The 21,537-nt window shown below is 41.6% G+C and overlaps 2 protein-coding genes across 2 annotated transcripts; both read right to left on the reverse strand.

Moving 5' to 3' along the window:
- Positions 1 to 13,291: 13,291 nt before the first annotated feature.
- On the reverse strand, positions 13,292 to 18,035 carry LOC118101967 (microsomal glutathione S-transferase 1). The gene is made up of 4 exons (XM_035148092.2): positions 17,946 to 18,035; positions 14,931 to 15,061; positions 14,744 to 14,835; positions 13,292 to 14,057 (listed from the first exon to the last, which is right to left on the reverse strand). Exons 2-4 carry the CDS (start codon positions 15,054 to 15,056, stop codon positions 13,811 to 13,813), a joined length of 465 nt encoding a protein of 154 aa, XP_035003983.1. The 5' UTR covers positions 15,057 to 15,061; positions 17,946 to 18,035; the 3' UTR covers positions 13,292 to 13,810.
- Positions 18,036 to 18,137: 102 nt separating this feature from the next.
- LOC118101968 (microsomal glutathione S-transferase 1) lies at positions 18,138 to 20,357 on the reverse strand. Its single transcript, XM_035148093.2, has 4 exons — positions 20,281 to 20,357; positions 19,848 to 19,980; positions 19,380 to 19,471; positions 18,138 to 18,553 (listed from the first exon to the last, which is right to left on the reverse strand). Exons 2-4 carry the CDS (start codon positions 19,962 to 19,964, stop codon positions 18,307 to 18,309), a joined length of 456 nt encoding a protein of 151 aa, XP_035003984.2. The 5' UTR covers positions 19,965 to 19,980; positions 20,281 to 20,357; the 3' UTR covers positions 18,138 to 18,306.
- Positions 20,358 to 21,537: the final 1,180 nt, after the last annotated feature.

The following is a 21,537-nucleotide window of genomic DNA, read 5'->3' on the forward strand; positions in this document are numbered from 1 at the left end:
AGCAAATGATGGAAAGTTGCCAGTGGTGAAGCCTTCCATGCTTTCCCTGTTATTATGTTCATGCTTTCATCACGTCCATGTTACCACCATGAGCTACTGTATCTCTAATACCTCCGGGCAGCAACACCCAGGAGTGGTGCTGCTCATACTGAGCAAAGTAACCTCTTTTAAGCCGGAATTATGAAATTACAAGTCAAGACTCAGGTTGGTGGCTCAATCCCCCACCTCATTCAGTCTGGATGCTGAGGTGTCTTTGGAGTATTTTTCCCTGACAGTTGTGCCGGCGGTGTGTGAATGGTGTGTGGTGGAAAAAGCACTGTGCATAGTATAGTTAGCACTGTATGAATGTGTGTGAATGGAATTGTTTTGTAGCTATTTGAGTTGTTGATAATACTAGAAAGGTGCCAAATAAATACAGTAAATGTACCGTTCCATTTACTAACACTTACAACATATACCAACAAACCGTTTGGATGGACTGATTTACTGGGAAAATGTTCCTAGATAACTATTAACTATTCAATTCAGTTTTATTTGTATAGCGCCAAATCACAACATACATTACCTCAAGACCTTACACATTTATAGAGAAACCAAACAGTTCCCACAATAAGCAAACACTTTGGTGACTGTGTAGAGACAAAACTCCCTTATAAACAGGAGGACTCTACCAGAACCATGAGTGTGGGCGGCCTCCTGCCTCGACCGGCTGGGGATGTGTGGGAGAGAAGAGAGGTGGGTGGAAAAGAGGGGAGAGAAGACACATTAGTAAAGTCTTAGTACGACATGTCCAGCAGACACCCTGCATTATCCTTGTACAAAAATCTACATTTGAAAAAACAATAATATTGTGTCTTCGATGTTACTAAAATGGAAAACCACTAACTGGTTTTATTGTTGCGGGTTATTGGCACATCCTCAAAGAATAGAAAAGGTCCAGGCTTTGTGCGAATCCCTCCTCTGATGTCCCTTCATCACTCGAGCGGTTGTTTTATTGATCAATGGCGCATGTACCATTTGCTGTAGTTTATCTATGTAGCTGTGCACATTGACTCCAGTTAGATACTTCCACATGTGTAATTTTAGGGTCTTTTAAAAAGGATTCTTCTTTGCTAGTTTCCGTCTCTTTAAATGTTGAAAAAACATACTAATGTACCAAACGCCATTATTTTACTTTTAATATTAATTCATGTCCATACTTGAAACTGTGTATCTATACCTGTTTCTTGGAAGCATTTCCAAAATGTCCATTTGCATCTTTTTTTAATAAGCTTTTATTTTGCTCCTGGCGTGATGCTTGCCTTGGACTGCAACAACCACAGCAACAGATGTGAGGGAAGGACCCAAATTCAGATGACCAGGCAGAGTATAGAGTTTTATTAGTTCAATAAAACAGCAAGGGATGCAGCTTAGTGAGTGGTGAGAAAAACTAAAAGTAAAAAAAGTCTGAGCAAGCAAGCAGATCCACAAGGGGAGCCAGCAGATATCCAGAACCCTGAGGATCAGTCCAAAAGTCCAAACTGACGTGTGAACAGTCCAACTAACAAAACACACGAAGAACACAGAACTAAACCACACGGCAGCAAACGCAACATAAATGCAGTGAAGATGGATTGACAGGACACAGGTGTAAAAGAAAACTGTAGGGAAAACAAACTGTTTTTTTTTCTATAACAGAGTAAGGTATTGTATTGGTATTGTAGAACTATATAAACTTACTCATGACAACTATGGTGCCTCTGGCTTGGAAGACTGATCCGACCACCCGAACAATCCCCCCCCCCCTCCAAGTTTGTCAGGGATTATATTTTCAATACTCATTTCATTTACTTTAAAATGTTGGTACAGGTTATGTGGGAGGATATCATGATGGATCCATTGCAAGTTCAGCAAATTCCAACAGCCGCCCATGGTCTCGTCTGAACTGGAGCACTCCATTCCTCCAGCGTCCTATTTGGTTCTTCCATTGGGAACCTGAGATTTTGTCGCCAAATACATTTGATACAAACAGCCAGCCAGAGTACATCTAATAAAAACCCTATCTTGTGAGGGGACATGTCGAGCATAGTAAAACTGATCTATTCAAATATGACAAAAAAATAAAAATATATTACAGAATGAATCAATACACAATTTGATCAACTTTTATCGTTGTCATATCTAACTTTTCCCTTTTTCACTGTGCATCGCCGCTGATGACGAGCGTCTTTGCTCCACTCGTTGCACTCCTCTCCGTAACAAATGGAAAGCGCCGGCGGAATGAGATGCGCTCTGATATTGCTGCGGTGCGTCTCAACCCTATCTCAACCCTGTATTCCATGATTCTAGTCATTGAGGGGGATGACAGATGAGATAAAACTTTATCAATCCCCACAGGAGAAATCCACTTGTTAGAGCAGCTCGGAGAAAAAGGGTGAGTGAGTGATAAAAACTATGTACGTTATATGCACCTATGCAGATATAGGCTGTTAATAATACACACAATGTAGCAATATTGTATTAAATAAGACAGTAATCAACACACTCCAATGATCAGCAGATGGAGACATCTTTGGTGCTTTTTGTATGGGACATGTCCAGTTTACTGTTGAGGTCAACACCCAGGAGTGTTTATGCTCCCACCACCTCAATAACCAGTCTGTTTACTGGGTTAGCCTGGGGAGTCTTCCTGCAGAAGTCTATCACCCTCTCCTTTGCCATGCTAGTGTCTATGTGAGGTTGGTGGAGCTCATATGAGTCAACAAAGCCTTTGACAACCTTCCATCTGTTCCTGTATATTCAATCCTGATTTGCATCCAACGATGGCTGCCTGGCTCATGAGAACTTCTGAAGGTGACAGTTTCCTTGTGTCATACCTGAAATCCAAGGTATACAGGGTGAATGGAGGAGGAGAGAGAACTGAACCCTGTGGGACCCCTGGAGTCAGTGGCAAACCACCACATCAGAAAAGACCATGAGACCTCGTGTACTAGCACCGTCACTTTTCCCAAAAAATCAAGTTTGAACGAATTTGCAGGTCTGTTGTCTTTGAAGAGGAAGGAAGTTGCATGGTACGAAGACGCTTCTCGACTGTATATTTCCCTCATTTTGGGTTGGGTTTTTTTAAGACTGGGAAGCATAGTTAAAGTCTCTGGGGATAAGGAGGAGGGGATACAGATGCAAAGTCTGCAGCTGTGATACTACAGTAAGTATGAGCTCAGCAGCAGCATCGGTATTGCCATGACATGCGGGAACTCTCTCTGTAGGTAACATGGCTGATTTCTAACATCCAGCATTCTCAAAGCCCCTTGTTCAGAATGGTTCTTTAACAGTGATGTGGCCAGGGCTGCACCATCTATCTGTCCACGATTCAGCCAAGTCTCTGTGAAGTGCATGATGCTGTCCATGGGTCAACATCGTAATGTCAACTGACATAAGCTCAACCAATGGTAGGCATGGTTTCTTTGCATCTCTCTCTGACTTTGCTTCCCCTCTTCCTTTTCCTTATTTCCACACGGATCTCCGGTCTCTTCAGACTGAGTATCCATGTGGCACAGTTGTTCCCAGGTGTAGACAATAGAGACCTGGTTGAACGGATCTCCTGATGCAGATGTGAGTTGTCCAAAAAATCTCTCAACAAGATCTCACCAACTTTGCATCCATAGTTGCAAATGGACAAAGGAGATGAGGGCAGCAAAGAACACAAAAATATGCTAAGCTGCAGTAATATGCTGCAATTCGTGCGGTGCCAGATTTACTGTATGTCCCCCTCTTAACAAATCTACTGCAGGATTGTGTATTCACACCACCAGACGAAAACAATACCGCTCAGTTGAAGAAAATCTGCACTTTCATAGTGACTCAAAGTCGCCTCGAGGGCCGGACTCGGGTAATAACTCAGGCTGGGAATCTCATGTCAGTGCAGGCCAGCCTCCACACATTCACAACGGTTAGTAACCACACAGAATAACTGATTCAAATACATCCAAAACACCTAAAACTGTCTTAAGTTTCAAGATTGAGTGTCAGTTGCACTTCTGTTATTGTGGCTACATGAAGGAATATTAATATTGTGTACAGTATTTGTGCAATGTAGCAGTATAGGATTTACATCTGGCTTTACGCTAGAGTTCTGCATAACATAATGACATAACAGAGTAACTGGATGCACTTGCACCTGACATAAGGGAGTGTCTAGGCCTTTATCTTAAATATAATAATGTGTCCCCTGCTTTCCTACATAGTATGAGTAAGTGTTGTATTTTTTAGTAATAAGGGTGGCCCTGCTAGCATGTAATATATATATATATATATTTAAACACAAACCATGTCCCTGACGTGTGAACACATCTGTAATTTTGCCGCATTTAGCATCCCTCCAGGGCTTTTCTTGTTTTAATGAGCTCCCCCCCCCCAGCCCCACCATTTCTCTTTCTCACGCGCTGTCCATTATTTTTCTCCGCACCGCTCGGCCACACACTGACTGAGCATTTTGTTTACGCGCACATGCGTTCAACCAGTGATGTGTGATGAGGGATCAGTGTCCCTTTAATATGGGGGACAGAACACGCAGACCATTTGCCACTGTCTTGTGAAAGGAACCCTTTCCAGACGATCGTCATTAGTGTTTAGATTCACAAAAGCCAATCCAGACGGCGAGGTTAGACCGCAATGGCACATGGCTAGCGGCTAATTTACAAATGAAAAAACAATGACTTGCACCTTTTTGAGTAGATTACTTCTATATGGACACTAAAGGAAGAGAAATGCATGAATAAATATATAAGGTGGTGTAAAATTGGCACCGGGAGTCCTCCTGAAAATGATATTGTTGAGGTATATTAGGCTTGACATGGAGTTGAGGACAACAGTTTGCTACTTTCTGGTATAGCTTACACTTTATAAAGATGCAATCCTGGAATGTTGTGACCTCAGTTTGGAGGCTAAACACTTATTTCCTGCAGCAACATCTGACCTAACAGTTTTTACTTCCTTATTAAAGATAATTAGATTTGTCTGCCATCAACCTGGCTTCTCATACTGGGCAACATTTATGTCTTGCCAAAATGGGGCTGAATGATTAGCAGTTAATTAGCCTCCCTCCAGGTTATTGATTTTTCCTCCCGCAGAACTCATTAACGCCAAACAGGCTGTCTGAGTGGCGTGGTTGCGATTTTGCTTCGCCGTGCTGCACAATGTGCCAGCGTCTGCAGAAGTTTCCGAATATTATCAATCACAGAGTTTGATGTAGCTTGAATTATTTCGCGTGGATGGAAATCAGGAGACTTCATCACAGCAAAGGGAGAAAGTTTCCTTGAAATGATTTTGGAATCTTTTCACTCAATGAAAGGAAGCAACCACCATGACATGTATTTGTCATGTCCCTCGAAAATAACACACACACACACACACACACACACACACACACACATACACATATATGGGAAAGTGGTCTCTGACCCAAAAGCTACTCTTCAAAAACCCCCAGCGATTTATGCCATGCTGAAGCAGGAAGTGAAAAATGACACTGAATACTGGGCAGTTTGTCTCCTGCACTAATCATCACCAGCGTTTCACATGTGTTTTAGCAGCAAAGTCTTCCATCTGAAGGGACCTGGGGATGAAATATGGCACTTGAGTCTCTCCACAGCCCCAACCCCGGCTGCCACTGAGGTGGGGCACCTGACAAGCATAAATTATGTTAATAGAATTTAATAAAAAACACTTTATTCCAAAGGTTTCAGTACTTTGAAATGTCAAGATGATCTAGTGTGCTACCTGGAGAGAATTCTGAAGCTTAAGTTAGAACACTAAAATATTAAAACAAGAAATTGTGATCCCTCATGAGGAATGGCAGCGCATAATGAAAAATGGAGAATGCACGAGTGTGTCTCCCAGGTGGAGTTTTCTCCATTTATTAATTGATCGAGTGCTGAATCTGGTCCTCCATTATGGCTCGGTATAATGAAGAAGATATGAAACAGATTTGGGAATATTTTAATGAAAGAATTGCCAGTATCATTTTTTTGTCAGTTCCACTCTGTAATTTACAATCACGCCGTCCTTGTTATCTAAAAACAGCAAAATTGTAATTAAGTAAAAAAAAGGGGGCTTTTGTGTTAAAGTTGGTGATTAGTAATGATGGTCTATTGAAGAGAGGAATTATCAGAAAATGATTCTCATTAATACAAAAAAAAGTTTTATGTTCGGCTTCTACTCATCCCAGCCCTGTTTAACACACACACACACACACACACGCAACCAAATAGTAGTGATGGTGAGACTGTAAATTATCAACTGCCGGATGTCAATTGAACATTTCCATTGTTACAATGACAGACTGCCTATTGATTGGCGATCGGTGCTTCCACCGCTTCCCTCGCCTGAGGATACAGGCTGACAGAGAGGCCTACATGTTTAGCATGGAGACTAATGTGAGCGGGGGGAAGAACCGAAGCAGGTGAGAGGGAGCATGGAACAATAAAAGAGGGAGCTGAAAAAATGCTGGAAAGAGGATAAGAAACAGCCGGAGTGAAGAAGAGAATTGGGAAGTGGGATACGGGTGAGGGGGGGTTACCTTTGGGTGCCTTGGCCACAGTGTTCAATTACAGCATGTGGGAGGTTAAATCAATAACATTTAAATTGCTTATGGTAATCACCTGCACTCCAATCACTGGGATCAGCATAAGCAATCTGCTGACCCCAGCCGTGCTCAGCCACAGATTACAACATATGACGAGGAGTCAGCTGACTGGAGGGGTCAGACTCCAATGCGAGTGTGTATGTGTGTGTTGGTGTGTGTATACATGCACACATCCACCAGCCTGGACTCATGATAATTTGTAAATGAGTAAGAGGTATCAGAATGAAGGTACTGGTTTGAGAAAACCTTTCCCCAGTAGGCGTGGTGGTTAGAACTGTCGCCTCACAGCAAGAAGGTTCCCGAGTCAAATCCTAGAGTCTTTCTTTGTGGAGTTTGCATGTTCACTCTGTGTTTCTGTGGGTTTTCTCCAGGTGCTCCGGCTTGGGTTTAGGTTAATTGGAGACTTTACATTGACCACAGGAGTGAATGTGAGTGTGAATGGTTGTCTCTGTATGTTGGCCCTGTGATACGCTGGCGACCTGTCCAGGGTGGACCCCAACTCTTGCCCAATGTCAGCAGGGATTGACTTCAGCTCACCCCACGACCCTCAAAGAATAAGCGGTATAGATATTGGATGGATGGATGGATGGATGGATTTTCCCACTATAGGAAAAACAAAGGAGGAGACCAGCAAGAGCGAGACGGCCTTAGGTCAGCATTAGACGTCAGGGGCTGAGATGTGTTGTTTTTCTGCTTCCACTGAATCTCTGTCCTTGTGTTCCACCTGCATACTGTATTGAACGGTAATCATTACTGTGTTTTGAGTCTATAGACAATGATCGTCCCCCAATGAATTTAACCTTATCTGTCAGCACGCTCCTTATCAAGTGTTCTTTGAACAAAATGCTAAACAATCGATGGCAATGATCAAGTCAAACATAAGGCGACATAAAGGAAGCGTGGTAGTCAATAACAGCACCTTCAAATTCAAGGCATATATATTTTTGAATTTGTGATAAGATTTGTTTTTGGTGAAAATACAGAGCTGAAAAAGTACACGTGTTATTCTGGTGTACAGGAACAGTGTCTTAATGTATGGGAGGAAATGCTGTATCCTACTAGTGTGTATATCTTGTTTTGGTATGTGATATCTAGAATTATAACAGCTCACCATCTTTACCTTTACATTTGTTTTTATTCTATTTGCACCCTGAGTGAACGGCCTATGTTGCTCTTTACACCCAGGTTCTGATTTCTCCTGGACCACACCATTGAGTCACATAGAAGAAGTTGTGGTTTGACAGGCTTTCCAAGACGAGGTCGACGTTAACCCAAACCATCATCTTTTGTTAACCAAGACGTTTCTTTGCCTAAATTGAACCAACTACTTTTGCTGCCTGAAACGGCCTAAAAACCTAAAGCTAGGGTTGGTAATCCTGGAAAAATGTACATGAGCAGTTTTTTTCTACCTATCGTAAACAAAACTCTGGTAGTTTTCTCCTGGCTGTTTACAAAAAGAGACAGAAGCAGGAGTGTGTCAAATGGAAAATAGTGCAAAAAGAGAAGCTCAAACTCTGCACTCATCAACTCTGTACACCTGACCAGCCACTGTGTAAAAGTTACCAAGGTTGTAGGATTGTTGGATTCAGAAAGTCACAAATTGTCAGATGGATCCTCCCCAGTCTTGTCGCCATGGGTTTCAGCTGCTGTTGTGGATTTGGCTCAACATGTTGATTGCTGTTCTGCTCTAGAGGTCAGGTTCATACTCCCTACATGTTATGGGAAATGTTTGTGTGGTGTAAATCCATGTACAGTGTCGAGCGGAGTCGCAGTCTATTGCCCATGTTTCGCCCGTGTTGTTCTCCCAGCTTTGCCACAGCGGAGACAGCTGGCAGAAAGTAGGATGAAAGCAAGCTGAGGTCTTTATTGCTGGAAATGCTCAGGAGGATAGTGCGCTGCACCTCCTGCAGCAGTGTCTCGACGTGGTGAGGAGAAGCAGAGGAAGGAAGACGTGGCCTCAAAATGTCCACCTGGTGCTACCCGATTGATTCATAATTGTCTTTGCCAGCATTGAGCCTGATTCCTCCTAACCATTAATTTTTCAGGACCTTGGACGACGTTGCGCGATATAAATATCTGGCTCACCTCGGCGCCGACGTGGAGCGTGACTTTGAAGTTGTGCCTAATTAAGCGGCTGTACAGTTAACCAGCTGAACAATGAGGCGCAGGGCAGATCTCAGGTATGAGGATGACAGCTAATGAAACGCAGACACAAAGCGAAGCGAGCAGATGCTCAGAGGGAACATCTTCAACTGGAGACACCGCTGTATCTCGTCAGCTTCTCATCCATGAGTTTCTGCCGTACAATAGACAACCAGTGGCTCTGTATATACATCCATACTAACTCTAAAATACGTCACTTGCTGTTAATTTGCCCTGTCGTATATGTTTTGATGGAATCTGCCTGAAGAATGTCGCAGGGGGAGGCTGCGGTGGATGACTGTGGCGTTCAAACCCACAGCACATCACAATCACTAAGAACAAGAGAACAATTAGAAAACTTGTCTCCAATCTTGTGCCTGCAGACACGCTCAATGAAAATGTCTCATTATCTTGTTAAAAAGCACAATCAGAGAGCATCACTGGTAATCAAACTGAAATGCTAATCGGTGCCACTCCTCACTAGCAGTCTTATTCACACTTGAGGCCATTTTCTGTTACTTTTAACGGATGATAGCTAAGGAACTCGTTACATCCACTGCACTTACATGGTACTTGCCTAAAAATCCTGCGGTCTTGGAGGTGTAGGTCAAGGGTGATGTCTGAACATAAGAAGCACAGGAATCTAAACAGCAGAGACAGGACTTTACATCTTCTGCTTTAAGTCATCAAGATCAAAAAATCTAACTTCCAAAAATCTTGCCTGTACAGTAAAATCCTTACTAATCCTTACTAATACCTTTGTTGCCAAGAATGTGTAGTCTACACTACACATTTATTTCCATAGTTTTCCTACAAAAACTATGGAAATAAATGGTCTGTAAATGGTGAATGGTCTGTATTTATACGGAGCCTTTCTAGTCTGGACAGCCACTCAAAGTGCTAAACACCACAGTTTTGCATTCACCCATTCACACACACTCATATAGTGCATCTTTAATGTGCAGCACTTTCTCTCTCAAACATCACTCATGCACTGCTGGCACAGCCGTCAGGGGCAATTTGAGGTGCAGTGTCTTGCTCAAGGACACTTCGGCATGGGAGATGGGGGAGACTGAGATCGTACCGCTCACCTTCTGGTTAGTGGATGTCCATCTCTACCTCCTGAGCCACAGCCGCCAAATACTTGATGAATTGAGCATTTTGCAGATACACTCAATCACAAACACTTTGTACAATACAAATCCTTATAGTATTTAAAACCAAAGTCTGATATTGGATTTTCTACATGAGGTAAATTAAAAAAAATACCTCTATTTTGAATATAAAGGGTAGAAAAAAAGAAAAATAGCGCCATTAGATTAGGTTTGACCCTTTTCAATTTGTATGTTTTGTAGTGTTCACGTAAAATACCTTTCTTTAGTACTTATGACGTCAGGCACCACAAAACACTGGTTTTGTCTGATCATGGAATATACTGGTTAATAACAAGTTAAAGCTAGGAGTTGGTAATCCTGGAAAAGTTAGCAAGCGGGCTACACTTTGAAAAATGCAACCGATACTGCCAACCTGCTTTTTCATTGGCCTTCTCATTAAGCACACTTCCCAAAGCCCATGAACACACACACGCCTGTCGCCCATCAACTGGTCAGTGAGTTGTGTTTATTACAGTCTTGCGAGTGAATCCCTTACTGACCAATCAGCATGCATTTGCAGAATGCAAGCATCATATGCGCAAAGATGCCCTCACTGTGGGGGAAAATGAAAGGACTAGTATTTTCTTATTTAAACTCTGATATAACATAATAATGTAAATCATTTTAGCCGTTTAGCTCCATTCACGCCAATCCATGGAGGACTAACTCAAGACTGCCCTCTAGGTGAACTGCAGCCGATTTTAGTACAATTGCATTAATAGTAAGCGGTGAGGCTCTTATGTGCCACACCTGGAATGGTTAATGGTTCGTGAAGTCAACGTCGTGAAAAAAAATTTTGGTATTTCCTGAACTTCTTGTGTAGACGGTTGCGTAACACTTGTTTACATCATTAGCACATTCAAATGTATGTCTCCTGAACTCTCATTGTACCCGTGTATAATTTTGCCTCAAGTGTTTACTCTCATATTGTATTGATGTCCTGACTAATACAAGTCAGAACAAGTGTTGAGCGATCTGTTTTTCAACAGACGCAGATTTAAGGTTGAAAATGTGTTGATTTGAATTCGTTTGAACTTACAACTGGAGATTAACAGAATATGTTGAAAAGCAAACGTTCATTAATATCAATATTAATGTATTTTGCTAAAAGATATTGTGCTAGTACAAAATAGTTGCCCATGAGCATATTTGAGGGAGAGAGGTTGGTCCAGGCTCCTGGGTGTGTCTGATGCTGTTAGTTATGGAAGATGGTCGAGGGTGTTCCTGCTCCCGGCCTCCCCCCCCCCCCTCCAACCAAGCTGTGAAATGCCTGGCTTGTCTGAGAAATGACAGACCCTGGAGGGGCCAAGGGTCCCGAACAAATGAGCTCCTATAAAACTCTCCCCCTTACACGGGGACAGGACACAATGCAGACGAGCAGCCGCCAAAAGCAGCCTTCATGGTAATTTCCCCTCCACTATTTACAGTGCCCACCCATGGGTTTCACTGCGCTGCGCCGGAGCCAGTCACCTTCATGTGCATGTGCGAGGCATTCATCATATCAGCGGCTGACACCTCCAAACATGTCGCCGCACTCTGGTTCCCGAGCAGCCAAACACAATCCGCTGATGACAATTACTCTGAGTGAAAATATTAGCAAATTGGGTTAAATGACACTAAAGCTGTGTGTGGCTTCACGCATTCAGAGTCTCGGCGTAAAATATGCTGCACCTGGCTGTTTAAAAGCTGCACGGTGGGATATGCAGGGGAATGTTTTGGGCAAAGCTAATGAAGTTAATAGCTTGAGCTGAAGCGCTTTTATGAGCGGCACCTGGTCCATAAATGACTCCTAATGAGGAGCAACTCTGTTGACTTTTAAAATGCCTCCCTCTAGTGGAAGACACACACGCGCCTCCTCAGCGTCAGTGCGGCCTGCTCTGCTCCCGTCTCCCACGAACACAGCAAGAACTGAATTCATCCTGAATCCTCCCACACATCTGAATGTGGGAGTGAATAAAACCAGTGCAATTATAGTGTATATCACGGAATATCAAGAAACAGCTATTTAATATCTCCCAAGCTCTCACGGCCTCGTTCTTTGTGTTTGTTTCATCATGTGGCAGAACATTATCACACGTTACATCATTCATTGTGACATGAGCTGCTGAGGTAATCAAAATACGATTCATTTAAATCTCTGTTTCAGTCTGTAAAGGAAATGACTAATGAACCAAATGTGTATTATAATATCATAAAAACTAGAGATAAAATAAGACTCATATATTGGTTTTTAGTTCATTTTCTGCCATAATAATGAAGTCTAAATCAAATGTGGAGAATAACTCTGAATGGATACACAAACCTATTATCAATAAGGAAAGACATGCACCTCTGTTTTTTATCATATTAGAGAAATCATACAGAGAAGAGGACAAGACAAGAAGAAAGTTCCATTTATGGAAACACGATATGTAAAATATGTAATTGTGGATTTACAGTACGAGCTGCTGAAGGGGAAAAAATGTTGATGTGGCTTGTTGTGTCGTGGAAAAATTATATTGTGTGTGTGTGTGTGTGTGTGTGTGTGTGTGTGTGTGTGTGTGTGTGTGTGTGTGTGTGTGTGTGTGTGTGTGTGTGTGTGTGTGTGTGTGTGTGTGTGTGTGTGTGTGTGTTCAAATAACCTCAATCTCACACAGCAAGAACTAAGAGATATCTGTCTCACTGATAAAAGGGAAGGGGACGACCAGGAGAAACTTTTCATTATTGTATCACTTTAGCACAAGTTGAAAAATCAACAACTCTATATGTAAGACAAATAAAAATCTAAATAGAAAATAAATAGAAATAGAATGTTTGGAAATATAGTTTTCTTCACATTATAAATATAAAAATATGCTCCTGCAGAGGTTCTTCTTGTTCCTGTAGACACATGCTGCTGCTGGTGGATTATGATTGATATAAGATAAATAAATTAAACGGCTCAAACATTAGGTTTCTATGGAAATATGGTGTGCTCATTGTGAAGGGTGGCAGAGTGTTACGGTTTATTTAGAAAGAGAGAAAAAAACTCCCACTCTTGCATTTTCCCCTGTTAGTGCCATGACTGTTTTAAAAGTTAAATTGTATTTAAATCAATAATTAAATAATAAATAGTCCCTACATGTTGTGGCTTTCTCTCTCCTTACATATCCTGTTTGTGTCTCGACTACCACTATCAAATTAAGGGAAATATATTTATAATTAAAGTGTCATGGCAATTTCAACAGAAACATGATTTTTATTTATGTTTCCACTGTCACAGGACATCACCCTCTCTGAGGTGCAGATACTGATACAGTAGACTATAAATTTCTGAATATTTAGTGGAAATTCCCTGAAATGTTTTGACAAATATTTGAGGATGAACAAATAAAAACAAGTGAACATGTGAATGTTTACTTGAGGTGTCAATGAATATTTATTTCTTCAGTGAATAACAGTAAATAATCAAGTTGATGGATTGTTTGTCTTTATTCACCTGTAGAAATATTACAGGAGCATCAGACAAATAATTACAAAATAATTAAAGTCATTATTTCTGACTATCGTTGATCAGTCAGACAATAATAAACTATTCATTAATTCTAAATCCCAAATTATTATTACAGCAGGGCTTATGTATTTAAAGTGACATCATATTTTATGTCTTTATGATGCTGTAATTTATATTTTCATTATAAGTAACAGGCCATGGAAAGCGGGGGTTCAATTAGACTGGCGGACATGGGGGTCCATCCCCAGATTTTATTTTGAAATTGAAATGTCCATTACACTGACCAGTCCACCTACAGAGAGTATTTCACTTATCTTTAAGCAAATCTGTCAAGGTAGAATTCACACAAATGAATGTAATGTACAAATGTACAGTCGGTGGTTGTATATGTATGTATGCATCGTGGGAGTCATATCATGTCTACAGGAGGAGAACTGTGCTGAGCACCCTGTAAGCCATGGAGAAGGTGACCATCAGGCCCACTATAAAGCCCAGGGCCCTGCTGGGCTGAGGCAGAGCGCCGACGTAGGCCACGGTGTGGAAGATCCGCGCTCCGGCAAAGATGCGGAAGTGAAGCAAGGCAGTTGAAAGCTCAGGTGCAGTCAGGGCGTAGAGGAGGCCGACCACCACGAAGGGAACGATGTTCTCCAGGTCGTTCAGGTGACACCTGGACACCAACAGCACACATATGGAGCAAAGTGTTAGTGCACGATGTGTCTCTGCCCGAACGTGTGACATGACCGACTTCCTGTTTAACGCTGCCTTCAAGTTATAAATGCTTTTGACAGGAGATGTTGGCTGCACCACTTATAGGAGCCAGACAACAAGAGTCAGTGTCTCTTTGTTCTTTGTTTTTAAATGATGGGTTTTTAAATGATTTAATGATCCATCATCTTCATTTCTTCTGATGAACATTTACCTGATAAAGGATTGACACGTTTCCACACTCACTAACATATGCGTTATTATTTGTCTGGTCCTGGTTTGGAGGGGACTATGGGTTTACTATATAAAAGTAGGATTGGTCATTTGTTTCCGAAACACTGACCGACCTGCCTGTGCTCTCAGGCGAGAGTGAGTTGGCTTGAATTTGTTGTCAGGCAGTGCACGTCCATGTGTGTTTCCAGGATCGCCAACCCTAGCTTTAATTAATTCAGTGTTTCTTCTATTAATTAATAAATTGAGGCTGATCAAATTCCAATGATCAGAAGAGAGGAGAAAAGATTTGTGACATTTTATGGTATAAATCTTAAATTAAACAGTACCAGTACACAGACAGAATTTGTGTTTGTTCATTTCAGAGTAGTTCTTGCTTCATGTCTCTACTCTTCATAGTAACAGGTGTTGTTTTACCTGCGGACCCGTTCCACATCAGGATCTGTGCGGACCAGCTTCTTGTCTATTGCTGAGGAACCCAATTTGGTGTCCTCCAGGTTTGCGAACACCTGAGGGGACAGAAAGCAGGTCAGTGTGTCATGCTGTGTGAGTTCTTGTATGAAGCTACACTCATATGTGGCTGTTATGGTTGAAAAGAACGCACCTTTCTTGTCAGACGGAAGTAAACTGTTAGAGGTGACATGAGCATCATCTTCAGGATGACAATAGTGGCGTATGTGAAATATGATTGGAGGACCTGGCTGTCCATCACACTGCTTAGCGACGACATTGCCCCTGTGAGAAACAGAAATACATATTTATGGCCTCGGCACTTTAGGGCCACTAAATTCTTCCAGGGGAATGAAAAATTAGATATTGAGAATAATTTTACAGGAAGTCACAATTTTAGGCTACTTGTCATTTTAAAAGGGGAATAACAGAAGATCAGTATGTTGCCTATGTTAAAAAGAGGAATGTGGAGCATCTTGTGAAGTTATACTTCATCTTTTGTCACATCCACATTATCAGAACTTAAAGGTTCAGTGTGTAGAATTTAGTGACCTCTAGTGGTGAAGTTGCATGTTGCAGCTGAATAGCCCTCACCTGGCCTGCCCCTTCCAAACACGAAGGAGAACCTGTGGTAGCCTTCATTTGTATTAAAAACCCAAAAGGTGTTTAGTTTGTCCAGTCTGGTCTACTACAAAAACATGGCGGCCTCCCTAGAGAGGACCCACTACCGCGTTAAATATAAAGTATTTAAATATAAAGGGCCCATTCTATGGTAAAGAAAACAATTCCAACAATTTAGATGATTACACACTCGTGAGGACATCACTAAGATTATTTTATATTCACTAGATCCCTTTCACCTACATCTTACACACTGAAACTTTAAGGCTTATCAGTTTACAACATGTTGTAATTATTTCAGCTAGAGAGCTGATAGCAATGCAAGAAAACTGACCTTTGAGCAGTTGATCAACATTAATCCACAGCACATTGTACAAGCTCCTGATTTCTCAATACACATAATAAGTATGTACATTTACTCTCTTCCCTTGTTTCACACAAGCTGAGAAAGGTCACTGAAGCTCATCAAAATGCACCAAATGGGTTGATATAGACCTGTTGTGACAAAAGGCTGGAAGACCACTTGGGATGAGGTTCTATCCTTTGTATTATTTGTTGTAGTTTTTTTTAAAGGACACATATTTCTTCTCTTTCCTCTAGTGTGTTACTTCGGGAAACACTGGCTGCATGAGCGGTACGTGTTCATTTCGGTGCCATGGTTAGAGCGTCCACACAGCCTGAGAGAGCTGCGCTGCTCTATAGAGATTTGCGGTATCACCTATTTACTCTGTGTACCACGTGTGGGTTCATTGCAGGATAGACAGTGAAAAGGATCTTTCGCCTCAGTGTTAATGTCTATCCTTCAAATACGTCACAACATGAACATCTGCAACAGTTCCTGTACTTGTTTCAGAGTAAAAGCACTCTCTGTTTTCTGTTGACTGGATCCATTCATTTGATATAACCGGGTTTTGATCATTATTGCAGGACTGTAAGATGCGCAGCTTCATATCGTAGAGTCCTGGCACTTAGTTGCATATTATATAGCCATACTTTTATTCTAAGAAATAGAGTATTCATACCAGGAACCTCTCATTGCAGACATGCGGCAGACACGCTGCCTGTGTGAACAACAGATGACCGTGATGTGCAGCAGAACCGCGGCGCTCATGCAGGCAGTGTGGCCCAGGCGTTACATAGGTCTTTTGTGTATGTAAATGGTTAAAGAGTTGAGAGGGAGCTCCTCTCCCCCAAAGGAAACTCTTCATTAGTAGTAAGAGCAATATTTCTGGGGAGTGTATGCCCCATATTTGCATAATGCGCACTAAGTGGTTGGGCTGGCACGCCCCCCTAACAAAGCCATGTCAAGCCACAGCAGAGAACGACATTTCATACACATGCAGGAAGTGATTGAGCAATCACAACAGAGTGGGCCAGCTAGCCAATCAGAGGAGACTGGGCTTTATCAGGAGGCCGGCCTTAAAGAGACAGGTGCTCAAACCAATTGTTTCTGACAGAGGCTGAAAAGAGGAGCTGCAGCAATGGAAGGTTTGAGGAAAGTGATGTTTCTTCTGAACATTAGAGCATGTGAACTTTTTCTAAGTAATGACACTAATTAAAATCACTATTGCTGTGCTGGTTCTAAGCCTGTGTCCGTTCAGTGAAGCTCGACTCAGAACACAGAACCACGAACTGGAGAATCAGTTGTCGTTGCTCTTGTCTATTTCCTAGCAGCTGCTCCTACAAAGTGACGGAAGCCTGTTTATTCACAGTTTACCAACATGGATAGATCATGTGTCCACATCACACCTAAATTCAACACTGCACTTCCTTGGGGCGTTAACCACACACATGACAAGTGTGAAACCGGTTAATGGACGGTTCTAGAGATAAGTGTCCCACATACACAGATAGAGCGAGAGAGATATCTGGAATATTTATATAAAGCTATCCCTCTGTGCAGGGGCGGATTTCCCTGGGGGGACAGGGGGGTCCGAACTCCCCCATCCAGAGAGTTGTCCCCCTCAATATCATTGCAAACATCAGCAATAAGAACGTTAAATAGTGATACAACATGTACTGAACGCATGTTCGCTAATTATAAACGCAAATGTAAAGCATTCTTAAACTTTGACAGATCGTCCCCTCTCCCCATTTCCTTGCCTCACAGTGGTTTGGTCCACTGAGCACCGCCCCCCCTTCTATCTCCCTCTCACACACACACACACACACACACACACACACTCTCTCTCTCTGTCACTCTCTCCCTCAGAGTTTACTGACTTCCTGAAAGTCGCAGCTCTGCAACAGTTCACTAAAAACAACGGATGTGTCAGACACGTTGCTTTTATTCAATAACTCAACAGAATAAAACACATTTAGATTTAATCAGACTGGATATTGTTTGTTTAGCGTCTCACTTGAATCTTGAATCTAACTCGACCACTTTGGTACGTGCAGCTGCATCTACTAATGCACTTATAAGACAAACTTTGAAAAAAATTGTTTCATGCACATGTAAAGAATAATTATTTCACACAATGTATCAATCAATTATAAACTCCTAAGAATCCCGAGAACATAGTGAGGTGTGCAGCTGAGGTCTTACCTAGTTCTTGTAAAGTCACAGTGAACAGCAGAGACAGTTCCAAAGATCAGTTGGACACAAATGGTTGGAATTTATCCTGAGGTTGTGTAATCTGTGGGAGGAGCCCTGAGCCCTTTTCTTACATAGTCACACTTACATGTGAGTTTCACTATCTGATCAATCACACTGAGAACTTAATACCATGACACAAAGTTGATAGTAAAGTTTATTAAAAATACATTTTTCATTCATAATTTTGGCAAGTCAAAGGGAATGCAATGAATACATGGTAAGAATCGATAATAATTAAGCTCGTAGAAACATGTAGCAAAAGTGACAAATGAAAGAAAACAGGTTCAGGTCTACTGGTCCAGTGTCATGTCTACAGGAGGAGAACTGTGCTGAGCACCCTGTAAGCCATGGAGAAGGTGACCAGCATGCCCAGTATCCAGCCCAGGCCCCTGCTGGGCTGAGGCAGGGCGCCGACGTAGGCCACGGTGTGGAAGATCCGCGCTCCGGCAAAGATGCGGAAGTGAAGCAGAGCGGCTGAAAGCTCAGGTGCAGTCAGGGCGTAGAGGAGGCCGATCACCACGAAGGGAACGATGTTCTCCAGGTCGTTCAGGTGACACCTGGACACCAACAGCACACAGAATATAATGTGATGAATTGTTACATATTACAGCTTGTTCGTAAGGAGTCCAAACATTTGGTATCTTACAACATATCACATTCCAACTATCCACCCATCCATCCATCCTTAACATGCTTGTCTGGTTTTTGTTTAAGTGGGTCTGGGGAGGAGTCTACGCTAGTTTAGTGAATGTGTGGTTGTCAAGCCTGTGACTAGCCTTGGAGCTATAGGCTTACGTGTGCATATATGTACGCATGCCAGGGGCGAAGCTAGAGAAGGGGGCCGGGGGGGGGCACTGGCCCCAGTTGAAATCTGAGTGGCCCTTAAAGTGCCACTGTCCTATAAGCAGGTTTTTTTAAATGTCACTTTCTAACAATAAATATGATCTTTGTTCAGAATTTTTTATTTTTTCTAAGCTCAAAGCTATAGAGAAAACAGTAAACAAGGAATGACTTAACTGAATGAGGAATTGTTTATGGATGTTCGAAGTATAAATGAAGCCTCTGTGTGAATTGTGGCCTCTTTATTGCCCCTGATTTACAAAATTTCTACATCCACCACTGGTACACGCAGAACATTTAAGGGTCAAAGTGTGATGTTTTGAAATTATGGTGTCCTAAAATTAAACATCATGGGTCTATGGGGTATAATAAGCTGCTTGTTCAAATAACATATGGGTTGTTGTTGTTTTTCAGAGAGGACAGTCTGTGTTAATCTGATAAATCGGAATAACTGAAAGAACATGATTTCAAATATATCACACTGTTCAATGTATGTTATTGTTATATGTCGAGTAATGTCAGCCTTTTGTCATCTGTCGTCACCTTCGAACACGCTCCACGTCTGGATGGGTTCTCAGCAGCTTCTTCTTCTCCTCTGCAGACTTTCTGCTCACATCTTCCTCATTAGAGAACGCCTACATGGCAGAGATAATACATGCATTGACTCAAAGTCTTCCTCTGCATACATATGATTGTTATTGCCACTTCAGAGCCTTTTTTTTTTTTTCGCCTGGTCATTCTCTTTTACAACCTGGGTTGGGCCTCAGTTATGGTGTGTACGTGACTTTTGTTTTTGTGGAGCTGCAGAGTGGGAGATTTGTGGGGGGGTTCTATATTTCTTGCATCATCTTTCCTCTTGTTTACCAGGAGGAAAACCAACACAAGTCTGGTAGATTCTTAGAAGTTAGATGGTTTAAGGAGGCTAATCCAGACTGAACACATCCAGAGACTGACCCTTTGTATAAAATCATTAGTTTCAAACCAGAAAAAGGCACCACTCTTGTTACCTACCCCTCTGGAGACGCGGAAGTATCCAGTCAAGGGCCCCATCAGCATCATCTTCACAATGACAATGGCAGCATAGGTGGTGAAAGCCCTAAATACCTCATTTTCCATTAGATCAGCCATCTCTGCTGATTTACAGCTGGACAATAAAAGAAAGAGGCAGGAGTTACTTCCCCTGATTCTGTTCGACTTCGAGTTAAATCTGTAGAATCTACAGACGTCTATAACCTAAATAAAACAATTATACAGCACATGGAAATGCAAAAGTAAAGAAGCTGGATAAAGAAGTCATTAAAAACTCTGATACAACTCCACAAAAAGTCTATTCATAAGCTGTTATTCAATGTGTGTATGCAGCACTCTTAGGAAACCAAAGATACATGAATGATCTATTGTCAAAAACATGAAACGTCATTTATTGTTTAAGAGCTCAACTTACGTTCTGCCGTGACTCTGCAGGAGTGAAGCGAGTCTGGGGCTGCTGCGTGAAAAACAAACTGACCTGTGGCCCAGAAACTCAGGGGGCGGGACAGGAAAAATGCAGCGTCACACTCCCACACATGAGAGGAGCACATGCAGCAAAAAGGAAAAACCTCAAAGTTCTGCATTTTTTAAGTTTTTCGAATAACAACTTGCATTTCAGGAAATCTTGAAACTAAAATTCCTCACCATGCGGAAGAAGAAGTAAGAAAATAACATCAACTTATGTTTACAAAAATGTGAGGAATGTTGTGAAAAATTATTAATAAGTTATTTAGCCCAGGTTCACTCTTTTTTTTCTCTCCTCCATTGGGAAGCTCCTCCTGGTCTTTGATTGTTACCAGTTAGAAAATAGTACTGTATGAATAATGATTTTGAATAATAATAATGAATAATCCATTTTTATCAATTTGATTAACATTTTTCTAATCAAAGAATTCCAGCATGGGTGTTTGCAAGGTTGCAGGCTTTATTTTTGATGATGTTTGATAGGAGCGTTTAGCAGCCGTAACCGTGGTGACGAAGCAGGAGAAAAGGTTGTGTGATGAAGTTCATCTGAAATGTTCATTTATAATAATGGAAATATCGAACAGTGTGTGCAGCATTTTTTCTTATATCAGAAATCAGAGGCTTTAGTTTTTATTTATTATGTGTTTCTGAGCTGTCCTGATAGAATACGTGTAAAAGCAAAGAATCTTTGTTGAGTGAAGGGGAAGCTATAATAGTTGTGATGTATTTACATGTTGTGATAAACTCTCCCTCCATTTGTCAGAAGCTCTGTTTTAAAACCAGAGTGGACAAATACAAAATCCGGAGCAGAAAAACAACGATTCCTCTCATCAATAATCTTCTGACAGTTATTATTTCTCATTTTACTGTAGACTAAAGTCTTTTGTCCCTGTCAGGATCCTGTAGATCGATGACTGGTGGTTTTCCACTGATCTGATCTCTGACAGAATTTGATCTCGTAAAACTGAGAGTTAAAAATAGTTAGCTTGATACAAAAGCCTGCCTCTTTTTACAGGCCCCAGATCTCTTGCAATTTCTTAATTTGTCCTTTGTTTGTTTTTAATGTGAATTCTGAGTAAACTATAATGTCCATCAGTATTCTGTGGTTTAAATTATTTTATTTTTGGACAGGATAATAATCCAAGGGAAATAACCTATAAAGGAAAAGAAAAACAAACAGAGGATGATGATTATTATCATTGATCAA

The sequence above is a fragment of the Hippoglossus stenolepis genome, chromosome 22 (assembly GCF_022539355.2).
Source record: "Hippoglossus stenolepis isolate QCI-W04-F060 chromosome 22, HSTE1.2, whole genome shotgun sequence".
NCBI lineage: Eukaryota > Metazoa > Chordata > Actinopteri > Pleuronectiformes > Pleuronectidae > Hippoglossus > Hippoglossus stenolepis.